This window comes from Dermacentor albipictus, unplaced genomic scaffold, assembly GCF_038994185.2.
Source record: "Dermacentor albipictus isolate Rhodes 1998 colony unplaced genomic scaffold, USDA_Dalb.pri_finalv2 scaffold_15, whole genome shotgun sequence".
NCBI classification, from domain to species: domain Eukaryota; kingdom Metazoa; phylum Arthropoda; class Arachnida; order Ixodida; family Ixodidae; genus Dermacentor; species Dermacentor albipictus.
The window spans coordinates 5,851,610-5,866,092 of record NW_027225569.1 but is presented as its reverse complement, the minus strand read 5'-3'; the positions used below and the strand labels follow the sequence as shown (position 1 = coordinate 5,866,092).

General features: G+C 44.3%; 1 protein-coding gene across 3 annotated transcripts in view; it reads left to right on the top strand.

Moving 5' to 3' along the window:
• The window catches only part of LOC135918539 (uncharacterized), a 40,579-nt gene extending 26,608 nt beyond the window's left edge, over positions 1–13,971 (top strand). Inside the window, exons 5-6 of one of the 3 annotated variants that reach the window (XM_065452155.2) lie at positions 3,846–4,068; positions 12,981–13,971. In XM_065452155.2, coding sequence (XP_065308227.1) covers positions 3,846–4,068; positions 12,981–13,004 — 247 coding nt within the window. In that variant the 3' untranslated portion in view covers positions 13,005–13,971. Of the gene's footprint in view, positions 1–3,845; positions 4,120–12,980 lie in introns of all 3 variants that reach the window. The other 2 variants (XM_065452154.2, XM_065452153.2) reach the window with 2 other exon arrangements.
• Positions 13,972–14,483: the final 512 nt, after the last annotated feature.

Sequence of the window (14,483 nt, the reverse complement as noted above, 5' to 3'; positions counted from 1 at the left end):
TATAATTAAAACGTAGCACGATACAGTTGAGCTTACTTTATGTAGCAACGTGCAAGGAATGTCAGTATTTTTGTCATTCTATAGTGTTCAGTCGCTGAAATATTTTGCATATATGAACGTTCCCGGCGCTCATGAAAGTAAGTGGATGAATGAAAAAGCAAGTCATTTTGCCGGCATGCCTGGAATAACATCAATATGAAGATATTTGTCTCCAAGTTTCTTGACCACAAATATAGTTCTCCCATTTAGTGGTTTTCATCCTGCAACGTACAAAGAGGCTTTGAAGAAAAATTGCACAGTAAACACTCGTGTGACTCTATTACATTTGGGATTGTACACTTTGAAAGTGTCACCATAGCCCTACTAAACATACAATGTGTAGTTCTCGCTTTATCTAATCAAATAATTAAATGGGCGCAAAGTTAGGCTCTGAGTTACTTCAGCAACTTTACCTAATTAAACCTGTCCATGGCTGTTTTCAAACAGTCCTGCATTCCCGGTACCATGAATGACGTGTCAGCCTCATAGTCATTGCGTCACCACGGCGAATGCCTACGTTATTAACCATCTGAAATATGCGAGTAATTATTCAATAGAATTCTTCCTCGCAAAAGTGACTTAGGCATTGTAACACTTTCACGAATGGATGTACACTATGCTACACCGGACAAAGGATGGAAAGGCAGGGCGTGTTCTCCCGTACTCCACAAGTCACTGACCGCACTCGGCACTGCCACTGAGGTATTCCATCTTTCACGCTGCTCTCGCATGCACGAATTAATTATTGTTCACATGTCATGCTCCCCCTCCTATACCCTTGCTCTGGTACCCTATTACGACGCGCAATATTCTGCAAGACACCGAACCGCATCAAGCTCGAAGCGCAGTCGAAGGAATTTTTTTTCTTTTTATTCAGATACCCTAAAGGCCCTTGTGGGCATTACATAGGGGGGGGGGGGTTAACAACAGGATATTTCAAACACAATTAGGGGGGCAAGGCAATATAGAACAACGTAGTAAAGATCACCGAATACAACAAGAAAATATAAAAATAAAAAAAGGAGAGAATTGCATACATTGATGAAAAAAAAAACCAACAACAACAACAACACTCCGTACAAAGCATGTAGATACACTTACAATGCGTCAAAGGCATAAATTTTTGCTTTTACGCAACATGCGTAAAACTGCGCTTCAAATTACTTACAAATGAGTCATGATCACGTATAGAAACAATTTCTTTTGGCAGCTTATTCCAGTGATGAATAGCTAGAAAGAGCGGTGATTGTCGCAGGAGATTCGTACGCGCAAACATGGGACGCACTTTGAAGGGATGGTCGAGGCGGGCGAAAATCTTTTGTGGGGGTTTGATATGGGATGCTGTAAAGGATGACGGGGTATGATACAATCTGTGGAAGTGGGAAAGTAGTGCTAACAGTCGTCGTGTTTCTAGAGACGGTAATTGGAGGGACTCTTTGATAGCCGTGATGCTGGATGTTCTAGAGTATGTTTTAGTGATGAAGCGTGCTGCTTTATTTTGTAAAGATTCCAGCTTGTTTATTAGGTAAGTCTGATTTGGATTCGATATTATGGAAGCGTATTCAATCTTTGAGCGAACTAGAGCTGTGTAAGCTAATAATTTAGTTGACTGATTTGCTAAATACAAATTTCGCCTAATGAATCCAAGTGTTTTATTTGCTTTCGAAATTATTTCATCAATGTGATCATTCCATGTAAGGTTAGAAGTTAAATGGACTCCCAAATATTTTAATGTAGACACATTCTCTATGCATATGCTGTTCATAAAATATGAACTTAAGTGAACGTTACTGGCTCTGGTAAATGTCATTGTTTTTGTTCTAGAAACATTAATTTCCATTTGCCATTGCTCGCACCAAAGTGAAATTTTGTTTAGGTCGGCCTGTAAAATATTAGTGTCTTCAGAGGTGATAATTTGTCTGTAAAGAACGCAGTCATCTGCAAACAATCGAACTGTTGAGGTCAGGTTGTTACTGATGTCATTAATGTAAATTAAGAATAAGATTGGGCAAAGTACGGATCCCTGAGGAACGCCAGATTTAACTTGTGCTAAAGCGGAAAAGCGATCATTTACGGAAACAAATTGGTAGCGATTGGTTAAAAAACTTGAGATCCAATTAACAATTTTACCATGTATGTTAAGCCGGCTAAGTTTCATTACTATGCGAGAATGGGGAACTTTGTCGAATGCTTTCTTGAAGTCAATAAATATGGCATCGATTTTTATGGAATCGTGAACAGCTTGATGAAGATCAGTTATAAGTTCAAAAAGCTGTGTTTCACATGAGCGTCCTTTCTGAAAACCATGTTGATTGTTAGAAAAAAAGTTATGTTCAGATAAATATTTCATAACTGCGGAAGATATGATATGCTCAAGTAATTTACATGGAATACTAGTCAAGGATATAGGTCTATAGTTTGAGGGCACTGATCGGTCACCTGATTTGTATATGGGAGTGATACGACCGACCTTCCAGTCATCTGGTACAATTCCTGTATCTATTGATTGCTGGAAAAGAGCGGCTAATACGGGAGATATTATAGGTTTAGTCATTTTGAGCATCTTTGTGCAGATGCCGTCTGGACCTGGCGCTGAGTTATTCGAAAGTCGATCGATGGCCGATTCTATTCCCTCTGGTGTAATTATGAGATCATTCATAGATGAGTTAATTGAAGGAAACGTAAGGTCAGGTGGAATTGGATTTTCGTTTGTGAAGACAGAGCTGAAAAACGAGTTTAATTCAGTCGCAGCTTCAGATGGTGAGAGTAGCACACCGTTATTAACGATTGGTATAGTGGATTGGGAAGAGTGCTTAGGGTTAATTACTTTCCAAAACTTTTTCGGATTATAATAAAAATGCCGCGGTTTCGACCAAAACGCTAAACATCAGTTGCAGGAAAACATGAGAACACGCACTCAATGACCGGGGACACTCAGTGTAAGGGCGCTGGCGTGAGGAAGAATGGCAGCAGCAACGAGCGAAATGCTCTTCGTGATGCCTTTCGCTTCAACTGTGAACCAAGTGTCGAGAATACAGCGCGTACTCATCGCGCCTAAACCGCCTAGAATCTGTGCCCACCGCAGATGGCTTTCAAAATAGGGCCCACGGGGCTGCGGTCAGCAGCACTATACGTAGTCGCAGCCGGAGTAGATAAGACATACTGATTAACCCTCAGGAAACTCCGGATCTCCACTGATACGGCCATTTAAGAGGAGACTATGCAATGCCCTCAGCATGACCACCTTTGTACAAAACGCCTGAGGGTTGCAGTTGATATTGTCGGTTCTTTCTACGATAGAAAAGTAATACGTACTGCTCATTCAAATTTGAAACATATCTAGGTATTCCGTTGAAGCAGTTAAAAAATACGGGATTTTGACGTGCCAAAACCATATTCTGATCATGAGGCATGCCGTACTGCGGGACTCCGGAAATTTTGACCACCTGGGGTTCGTTAACGTGCATGTAAATGTAAGCACACGGGTGTTTTCACATTTCTCTTCATCGAAATGGTGCCGCCGTGGCCGGGATTCGATCCCGCGACCTCGTGCTCAGCAGCCCAACACCATTGCCACTGAGCAACCACGGCGGGTGTTCAAGCAGTTGCAGGAACTATACGAATATTTACTATACGAATATACTATACGAATTTACTATACGAATATTTAACACAACGTTCACCGAGCAATGCAAGGAAGGTCTTGCGTTACCCAGTCAACAGGACGTAAGAACCTTTACGGAACGGACATGTTGTACAACATGTATTCGCAGTAAAGTAGATACGGTGATTTTCTTGTATTCCAGAATTTACTTGAAGATACTCGACAAAGAAGTGGGAAGGATTGATTCTGCAGGCCTTACTGCTTGCCTTCTTAAGGTATACAGGCTGGGATACATCTTCACGAACGCGGAACACCAAGTAAAGGTGCCCGTGATCACAAACTGGCCCTGGCGCAATGCACCCGAGATACCACTGAGTGGCCTGAACGCCTTCCCTCTGCCCAACAAAGTGGTAGATCTGAGAATCGTGAGTTCACCATCATACTAACGCGGTGCTAAGTAAGCTCTTGTACCTGGCGTGAGTAACCATTTATTTTTCTATTTTTTTCTATTAAGTGTTTTTTCTATCAACTCTGGAGTTCACGTTACACGCTCGTCAGCAGCCGAGGATCGAGTTGTCGAGGTGGCTGTATTCGTACTAGTAGCCGTGGTGAATTCTTGCGTATACAGGAATTTCCGGTAAATAATATTAGAATACTGCAGTGTCAATAAAGCGCAGAGAGAGAAACGAGATGTAAAAAATAAAGAAAAGCAGGGAAGCTTAGCAGAACAGAAACATCGGTTTTGTTAACCTACACTAGCGAGATGTAAAGGGAAGAACAATGCTGGGAATAAATGCGGAGAAGTGGAGCGACAGAGACACACAGGCACCCGCACAACAACCCCTCCTGCAAACTTCATGTCTCCAGAGACCATCTAACCCTACGTGCGCGAGCAGTTCGTCGACATGAAACACTTAGCAGGGAGGGGGGGCTTGATTTTTTTCTTACTAGGATTATGGCGAAGCAAAAGAACAGGGACCACAGAATGAACATACACACTAATTAATTTCTGGTGGAACACAGACTAGATATACAGGTATACTCACGGGCACATAAGGGCGTCAGTCCATATTACTTCTGTCGTCTCTGGTCTTTGGCAGTGCTTCAATTCTGGTTAAAAAGAAAAGCAGCGCGAGCTCCCTCTAGTGGGTCCGCATGACAGTGAACGTGGCGGCGCCGACGGTGTGAATACGCCTCGAGCGTCAGGAATCGCCGCAAGGCCTAACTAGCACCACATGAACCACTTTGACTGATGATTGTCTACAGAATGATAGGGCGCTATAACGTAAAACTATTCCAAAATGTTCTATTCCAATTCTGCTATCAGCCCTCCACGATTGGTCAAAAACGTTTTTCGACCACCCTCGCTTCACCTGTCTGTCGCTCGACGTCACGAAAACCTCGACAGCTCCCCATCTGATATGATGTGTACACGCTGATTATGCATGATTCGACAGAAAAAAGAAAAAACAGTTATTTCTGATTTGACCCCTTTTCGCCATTAGCTCTCGGCAATTAGTAAAATGTTTTCGGGCTGCACCCACTTCATCTGCCTGTCACGCAACGTCACAAAACAGCACAAACTCACCGCATCAAAGTAATGTGTGCGCGATAAAGATGCATTAATAGGCCGAACAAAACTGAATTTTCTTTGGAATAGCCGCAGGCTGCCCCGTTCCGAAAGGAATAAAAGATGGCTGCCGCCGATCGCTGAGACGCTGGCTATTCGCACCTGCCAGGGAGCATGGGTGTAATTGCGTATAATAAAACTTCTTGCGTGGCCGTGTAACGTTTTCGAGCACTTTCGGCACGTTTACCACCTCATTCTGCCAACTCTTCTTTGCTGAGTGTCAGTTTTAGCGTCATTCTTAAGCTTCCGTTGCATGCCGTCGTGATTTTCGACCAGCCACCACAAGCTAAGTAAGGGAAAGCCAACCAATCGCAGGCGCCGGCACCGCCCTCTTCATCCGGTTATCGATTTTCAGTGCACTGGCTCTGCCCCAGCGGATCCCTCTTTACTTGAGCGTTCTCCTCGCCTCTTGTCACCCAATTAGATACGACAAGCCGCTCAGTGTAGGCAATGTTATTCGTTTTTCAAGCAAACAAAGGGACCTCCTATGAACTAGGAGAGTGGTTGATTGGTCTGTACAGACAACCCTGCGGGTGACCGCCCGGTGCTTGCGTCGGTGGTTACGCAAATTTGACGTCAGGAGATTGGAATAGAAACATATTGGAATAGTTTTGCGTTCTAGGGCCCATATTCTCATATTGTGGCCACATTAAAAATAAGATGGTGACATAACTACGAGTCATGAACCTACCTCGTTAATGGGTGAACTTGTGGCTGGCGCCGACATGGCCACCAGAAACTTACGCCTACTGTTTATGCAGATGACGTACGCTGCTTACGTGTTCGCGAACTTGACGTGTCCCCTGAGCGCCGAGAGCGCCGGATTGACCGACAGCAGTACGGCCCTTCGCTTTCCGGATGGACGCGGAGCGCTGATCACGACACCTTTCGACTTTGACGGCACCTGCCCGACTCTTCGCTTCTCGGATCCACAAGGCACACTGGACACCACAGCGACACCTATGGTTGAACAACTCGTCTGCTGGCAACAGGGGTCAGCCCTGGACAGAAAACTACATAAGCAGCTGCCTCGCTATGCCACTCTGGGATCTGGCGCCGACATGGCCACCAGAAACTTACGCCTACTGTTTATGCAGATGACGTACGCTGCTTACGTGTTCGCCAACTTGACGTGTCCCCTGAGCGCCGAGAGCGCCGGATTGACCGACAGCAGTACGGCCCTTCGCTTTCCGGATGGACGCGGAGCGCTGATCACGACACCTTTCGACTTTGACGGCACCTGCCCGACTCTTCGCTTCTCGGATCCACAAGGCACACTGGACACCACAGCGACACCTATGGTTGAACAACTCGTCTGCTGGCAACAGGGGTCAGCCCTGGACAGAAAACTACATAAGCAGCGGCCTCGCTATGCCACTCTGGGATCTGGCGCCGACATGGCCACCAGAAACTTACGCCTACTGTTTATGCAGGTTAGTTACTCCTACCGTTTCGTGAATGGCAAGCCATTTAAAAAATCGGCGTCAGATCCCATTGCATGCTTACTGTTCGCTGCAAGCAAACTGTGTTATTTTGGGTTAAGTTGCATTTTTAGCCCTGGTTGTCTGTCTAAGATTTACTTACTGCTCTCTGGAGATGGAGAACAAAATCCAGGACCCCTTTCTACTGAACAAGAACAGCAAATGTTTCAAGCTATTATGAAAATTCCATTGATGATGCAAGGGCAGTCCGAGATACTAGATGAGATCCGCTGCCTTCGAGCTAATCAGCAAGCAATGGAACAAAAGATAAACGATTTGAGTGTCAAAGTTCAACTCGCTGAGGAAACCGCATCACGCGTCACATCACTGCATGCCACGATAGAAAGGATTTCATGTCGTGTTGACTCGGCCACTTCTGCACTTGCCTCAATGCGTGATAGCCAAGACGACCTAGAAAATAGGTCTCGACGGAATAACTTGATTTTTTTCGGCCTTCCCGACACCGCGAAGGAAACATGGGCTGAATCAGAAGAAAAGATTACGTCCTTCTGTGCAGAGAAATTAAATGTGTCACTTGAACTACAATCTATGGAGAGAGCACATAGAATAGGGCGGTACTCTGAGCACAAGAAAAGACCATTAATAGTAAAATTCATATCATTTAAAGAAAGACAACGCGTCCTTGAGGCCGCCTCAAGACTAAAGGGAACAGGATTTGGCATTAGTGAAGACTACTCTAAGAAGGTTTGCTTTGAGCGCAAGAAGTTGCTTCAGTTTGCTAAATCACGTGGCAGTGATTTCAAGCTTATCTTCAATAAGCTCAAAATAGGTAAAAAGACATACAAGTACAATGCTGATTCCGATAACGTAATCGAGTTAGACGGATAGCCATCACAGTTCGCTACATCTCAGAAGACGGCTCACAACCTGAATTTCATTGTCGTGAATTGTCGAAGTCTAAAAAACAAAAAAACATGAGTTTGAATCTCTTTTGGAATCGACAAAACCACATGTAGTCATTGGCACAGAGTCATGGCTAGATAGTTCAGTCTACAACAGCGAACTATTTCCGTCAGACTACACTGTTTACAGAAAAGACCGCAACTGCCACGGTGGTGGCGTTTTTGTTTTGATCCACAGCAGTCTCAGCAGCACTCCCATCAACATAGAAAGCTGCCTTTGCGAAACGGTCTGGTGTAGGGTGATGCTCGCAAACGGCCACTCTGTAGCAATCGGATCGTTCTACAGGCCCCCAAACTGCAGTTCACCGAAGCCTTTGTTTCAAATTAATGACATCGTGCTCTCGTTAAACACGACATATATTATTCTTGGTGGCGACTTTAACTTTCCCCATATTAAATGGGAAAACTTTCAACCGCAAAACAATTCCTCGTCTCTTATTTCCACAGCATTTTGCGAGCTGATAAAAGCCAACTCTCTGTTCCAGTTTGTTGAGCGCTCAACAAGGTTAGGATCAGCTAATGAAAGCATAATTGATCTGTTCCTCTGTAACGATCGAGATCTTGTGTCCAGCGTCACCGTAATTCCCGGTATAAGCGACCACGAAGTCGTTACTGCAAAACTAACGTGTACTGCTATGCGCCGAAAAAGCCCACCGCCACGGAAGGTGTTCTTTTATAATAAAGCAGATTACTCATCGCTATATATGGAACTTGACGGCTTTCTACCTGAATTTCGTCGACACACCTCAAACATCGACGTTAATTCTGCCTGGTGTTTGTTTAAAGCTAAGCTATTGTCATTAGTTCAAGTTTACGTCCCATCACGCATTGTATCGTCCCGACGGCAATCTGATAAGCCATGGATGAACCGCAACCTTCGATCAATTATTAACAGGAGGCACCGATTATATCGCAAATATTGCACATGCCCGGATTCCGACACGTATCTTAAGATGAAATACCTAAGCAAGACTATCAACAAAGAGATGAGGAACGCTGAGGCTACATACCTGCGCACATTAGGTGATAAAATAAAATCTAATCCGAAAGATCTCTGGAAGTATGTCAAAAGTAAAGGGAACAACAAAGTAACTGTGCCTGATACTATAGATGACGTAAATTACGGTGATGACGTAACCAGCAAAACTGAGCACTTCAATCACTACTTCCAATCAATATTTTCCGGCACTGCTGCTATTGTGAAAGACTTACCAATTCCTACCGACTTCGAACAAATGGAAAACATAGAAATAACAGAACAGGGAGTTGCTTCACTGCTCAAGAACGTTAAAGTTAGCTCCGCATCTGGTCCTGACCACATTCCAAACTATGTCTTAAAGAACTGTGCTGCATCTGTCGCCCCATTTTTAGTAATTCTTTTTCAGGCATCTATCGAAGAGGGGTCCCTGCCTAAAGATTGGAAAAGTGGTAACGTAGTACCTGTATTCAAAGGCGGCGACAAGACAAAGACAAAAAATTACAGACCTATTTCACTAATTAGCGTCTCATGTAAGCTACTAGAGCATATAATTTATACCAACTTAATGAGTCACTTACAGAGCAACGGATTCTTTTGCCCCACGCAACATGGGTTTCGCCGGGGATTCTCATGTGACACTCAGCTAATCGAGTTCACCCATGATATCGCATCATCAATAAATAACGGACACCAGGTCGACTGCGTATTTCTGGATTTTCAGAAAGCTTTTGATTCTGTTGCACATAACCTTCTACTCATAAAATTGTCTACCATCAAAATTCCAGCATCCCTCATGAAATGGCTTGAGGCGTATCTTACTGGTAGAAAGCAGCGTGTTGTGCTTGAAGGACTGACCTCATCAGAGACTGAAGTCTTATCGGGCGTTCCACAGGGGTCCGTCTTGGGCCCACTGTTATTTCTAATATTTATAAATGACATAGGAACGCATCTTTCCAGTCACATACGCCTGTATGCTGATGATTGTTGCATATATCGCACCATTACGTCCCCTGCCGATTCATGTATCTTACAAAATGACCTTCTAACAGTGTCCACGTGGTGCGACAGCTGGAGCATGAAATTAAACTCTGCCAAGTGCAATGTCATTCGCTTCACTAACAAGAGGGTACCACTTGCTAAAGATTACTTTCTAAACAGTGAACCATTGATCGAGGTAAATAGTTACAAGTACTTAGGCGTTGTCTTTAAATATAATCTTTCTTGGAATGACCATATAGAGAGCGTGGCGTTAAAGGCTAGTCGTATGTTACATTTTCTAAAACGTAATTTCTGGAGAGCCCCCCATAAGGTAAAGGAAACGCTTTATTTAACAAACGTTCGTCCGATGTTAGAGTACGGCAGCTCTGCCTGGGACCCAGAGACAAACACAGCCATTAACCAACTGGAACGAATACAAAAACGCGCCGCCCGGTTCGTTACTGCCAACTATGATTTCACTCAGAGCTCATCACAAATACGTGTTAACTTGGGATGGCCACTTCTCGAGAACCGACGGAAATATTTGCGGCTTAAACTTTTCTTCAATATTTACACAGGCAAGACTGGTTTGTGCAGGGACACATACATAAAGAACCCAAGCTACATATCGCCTAGAACAGATCATTCGCTAAAGGTGCAAGAGTACAAATGCCGTATCAACCTGTATAAGCATTCCTTCTTTCCAAAAACTGTACATGATTGGAATAAACTGCCGCTCGAAATTGTTACAGCAACGCCATCTGTGTTCGTAACTTTGTTGTCGAAACATTTATATCTTTAGTTCTAAAATGTGTTTCGCTTCGGACAGAATAGGAGATTAACCTTTCCTGTCCGCGGCTTTTTGCCTTACTCGCTGTTCTTTTTTTTCATTACATTATTCTAATTATAATTATTATTAATATTATCATTGGGTCGTATTATGTACTAAAGTGTATTTATATTGTATTTCATAATAACCTCTAGTGTAATGTTGTGTTAAGTACTGTGTTTTCAATATCAATATTTTGTTGTATTGTGTATTAGATCTATCCTTTTGTAACATCAATCATCTGTATTTCCATCATTTGTATACTCCTTCCCCCTACTCTAATGCCCAACATTGGGCGCTGTAGGTATGTAAGTAAATAAATAAATAAATAAATAAATAAATAAATAAATAAATAAATAAATAAACACTAAAGCGCAACAATAGTGAGCACAGTCGGCGGGTCATTTGCGGGTCAAGCGCGTCCTCTTTTGTACGTGATTCGTTGAGTGTTCCAGCGCTATCGCTCGTGCCTGCGTGCCGTCAAGAAAGTACAGCATTATTCGTGTCGCGCATGCATTCTGATTGCACAAGTTTCGGCGACAACATGGACAACAAATAGAATCAACGACAGCATTCAAGAAACTCCCGATGCATGTAATTCGCTCCCTCCATTGATCGACACATTTGAGTTCTTAGCGCGTAAAAGGCGCTCCCCGGAAATAGATTGATGAAATGATAATTTACTCGTGTCCGTAAATATCCAGTAGGCCACCATTCTACCCACAGTGCGTGTACATCAGCACCACAGTGAGGCAATCCTGCCTTTCAGTATTCAAAGCGAGAACCGCAAATTGGTTTTCTCGCAGAGACAATTTGTCCAATATTGAAACGAATACTGTTTCTGTGGTATACAATTAACCGGACGCTACTCCATGCTTTCCTCCTAACGAATAAGGAGAAGCAACTTACCAACAAATTCGCATGTACATACTGTGTATGCAACCGTGTGACCAGTCATTCATTGCTAGACCTTCTGTTGCGATGTAAATTCGTCAATTGCGCAATGATAAGAAATCGTCCATCTCTACAAGAAAGTATGCAACAGAATACATGTATAAATAACAGACGAGTTTGCTGCCAATAAAATGGCCGATGCAATGGATATGCGGCCTTTTGATTCCTTGGTTTCGCTACGTGTCTGTACAATTAGGGTAGTGAAATTTCTTAAAGCCGCCAAACAAACCTTAGCATTGGCATGTCAGAAGAGAGGGAAGATACGCAGCTGATGTCGGTTCACCTCCGCCGGTGTTGTGAAGTAATAAAGCAGCTGCAACACGGACGACGAGGATGGAATGACATATCAGGAATGGTTGGAAAAGAATACTTGGCACCGCCGGTGATTTAGTAAAGATTAAGAATGTTTTCTGTTAACCAGCATGGCTACCGCCTGATTTTAAGTGGAAGTATGTAAAGGGATCTTAAAATGTCATGACAGGTGTTGGCAGGTTGTTCAGGCGCCACATCGACCACATGAAATGACGGCAATCAAGCACGATTGATACAGAGACAGAGAGGTCGTCGCACACTTCTATAAATTCCCAGAGTCCACTTCAACAGAAGAAACCACAGGTACTGAATCGAGAAAAGTATCGGAGCTTCAGACTAGGACGACAGAGTAAGACCCTGCCAAGTCAGTTCTTTCTAGTTGAAATCCAGCGCAACACGCAATTGATTTGCCGGTAAGATGTGTACAAGCACCTGCGTCAATGAATGAAACCTGAGAGTAGTCGTAAAGAGACCGTGAGAGTGCTGAACTGAGAGTGCCAACCAGACCATGAATGGCAAAGCAAGCATGATGATAGTTCATAGTCGTCGCTAGACGGAACTGTCGCATATCAGTGCCACACCAGGGCAGAAGGAGAAAGATGGAAGATACATGGCCGTTCGCCTCCTCCGGCCTTGTGGCAACCAGCTTTACCGCACATCTTCTTTTCTTGTGCATAATGGGGTATGTATAAGAGTAGTATAGAGGCAGTAGTTCGTATTGCATAGCCTAGCAATTCGCTCTGCACTGGTCATACTCTACAAAAGACAAATCTAGAACGGAGCCCCCTTGGGCCTTGTTGCATCTTGTATTCATCTTGAACTTTATTACAAGTCATTCGAACTGGGGTATATTTAATGGAACATAGAACTTTCGTCTGTTGGCATTGTGAGAAGGCACGGAACTCTGTCTTCAGCCTGGTGGATCTTTAAATTAGGGATCCGGGAACAGAAGGCACTAGTATGCGGTTGGTGTATAGTAACAATGGCTTCCTAGGAGCCATGAACCTGTGAAGAGAAAAAAACATGAACACTGTCGCGCTGGCACATATGTATTATGATAAAGCTTCGTGTGAGACCTGTGGTTTGATGTTTTACGCGATGGTAGCCCCTAGCTGCTAACCTATCTGTGCGACGATCAGAAATAGTTTCTCTGATTGCCTTAAGAAAAGCCGAACAATTATCAGTGCATCAAAATAAAGCATGTTTACTATCGTGCAGCGATTACCATGTTTTCCTTTCAAACTGTTTCAGGTGTGCGGCCACTTCAACGCGTAAGTGCACTTGGGAAGACAGACCACTTGCGTGCCAAAAAAAATATTCTCGCCCTGCTAAGTTTTGAGCTCGACGCTGTTCTGGCTTAATATACCGCATTTTGAAAACTGATTCACTGATGCCCTGTATAATAAAAATACTCGCCTGGCTTTCTCATGCTTATTTCCTTTGAAATCCTGCTCAGCGTACTCAGCGAATGCAGGGAATGTTAATTCAAACTCTGGCGTATTACGTGCCAAAAACAGGATTCTATTATGAGGCATGCGTTGCAGGCTACGTCGGAATATTTACGACAACCTGGGGTTTCCTTGTCTTGCACCTAAATCTAAGTTAAATTGGCGCTTTTGCATTGGCTTCCATCGAAATGAGGCCACCAGTCACGTAATCGACGCTGTCGCTCTGGAATCTGCTTACTGCCGTCAGGTTGAATTCCGCGAGCAAGTAATTCCACTTGTGTTCATCGGTATAATTCATGACTGGTTCAGCAGTGTACTTCCGGACGTCTACGAGGGGACGAAAGAACGCCTCGTCCAATTCAGTGGTGTCCTCGAATGTGACAGTATCGTCTTCAAGGCCATCGAAGAAGTGCGTTTTGATTAACTGGAAGCTTCGTTTCCGGCTTTCCTCGTTCTGTAACGTGCCTCTTTCTTCCGCAGCCGCGAAATAGGAGCTGGGAACCCTAATCGACATAGTCTGCTTTGACACAAACACACTAACAAATGCTGGCCAGTTTAGCTCGATGCTCAGGCTCAGTAGCGTACGCGCAACGTTAGGCGTCGCCGATCTGCGAGGCCATATGATACCCGCACGTTGGATGTACTCGCGGATCACGGGCAGCTCGTCGCGTCCGCCGCGCCGCACCACGTCGCAGGAGTGGTAAAAGCGCCCGGCCTTGTCGACGTTGCTCTGTACGGTTGTGTCCGGTCCCGCGTCCTTGCTGACGACCTTGGTTAGGACGTCTACCGCATTCATGACTAGCTCTGCGTTCACAGAGTACTTTCGCTTGGTCCGCCAACCACTGCAGACATACGCGTCGAAGTTGCTGCAGGGATCTACTGACTGGTCTACACTGTCGGCGATGAGCTTGTCGAACTCGCTGCAGGCCGGAGTGGTGCACAGCATGCTGTCCCATTCTCCCCAGAAGTCTAGAACGCTGAAGAGAACCAGAACGCATGTGCCCAGCAGAATCGCTGTGGCGGCTGCCACTGCGGCGGCGAGGCGAATCATCGAAGGGTTCGATCGAGTGCTCGGAGAAATCAAGCCCTATTAGGGAGTGAGAAGTCAGCAGAGAAAAGACAAAAACTCTGAGTTAAGGGCAACATTACAAAGGACAAACCTGACGTGTAAAATGCAGGCGGACAGCGAGTAAATAATGCGCAATACAATTGAGATTAGAATTATCACAGTAAGTATTTTTGTTGTCAATGAAACATCAAGAATTTAACACTAAGTAGAGCCCATACTGCCATTTGCCATTTTGTT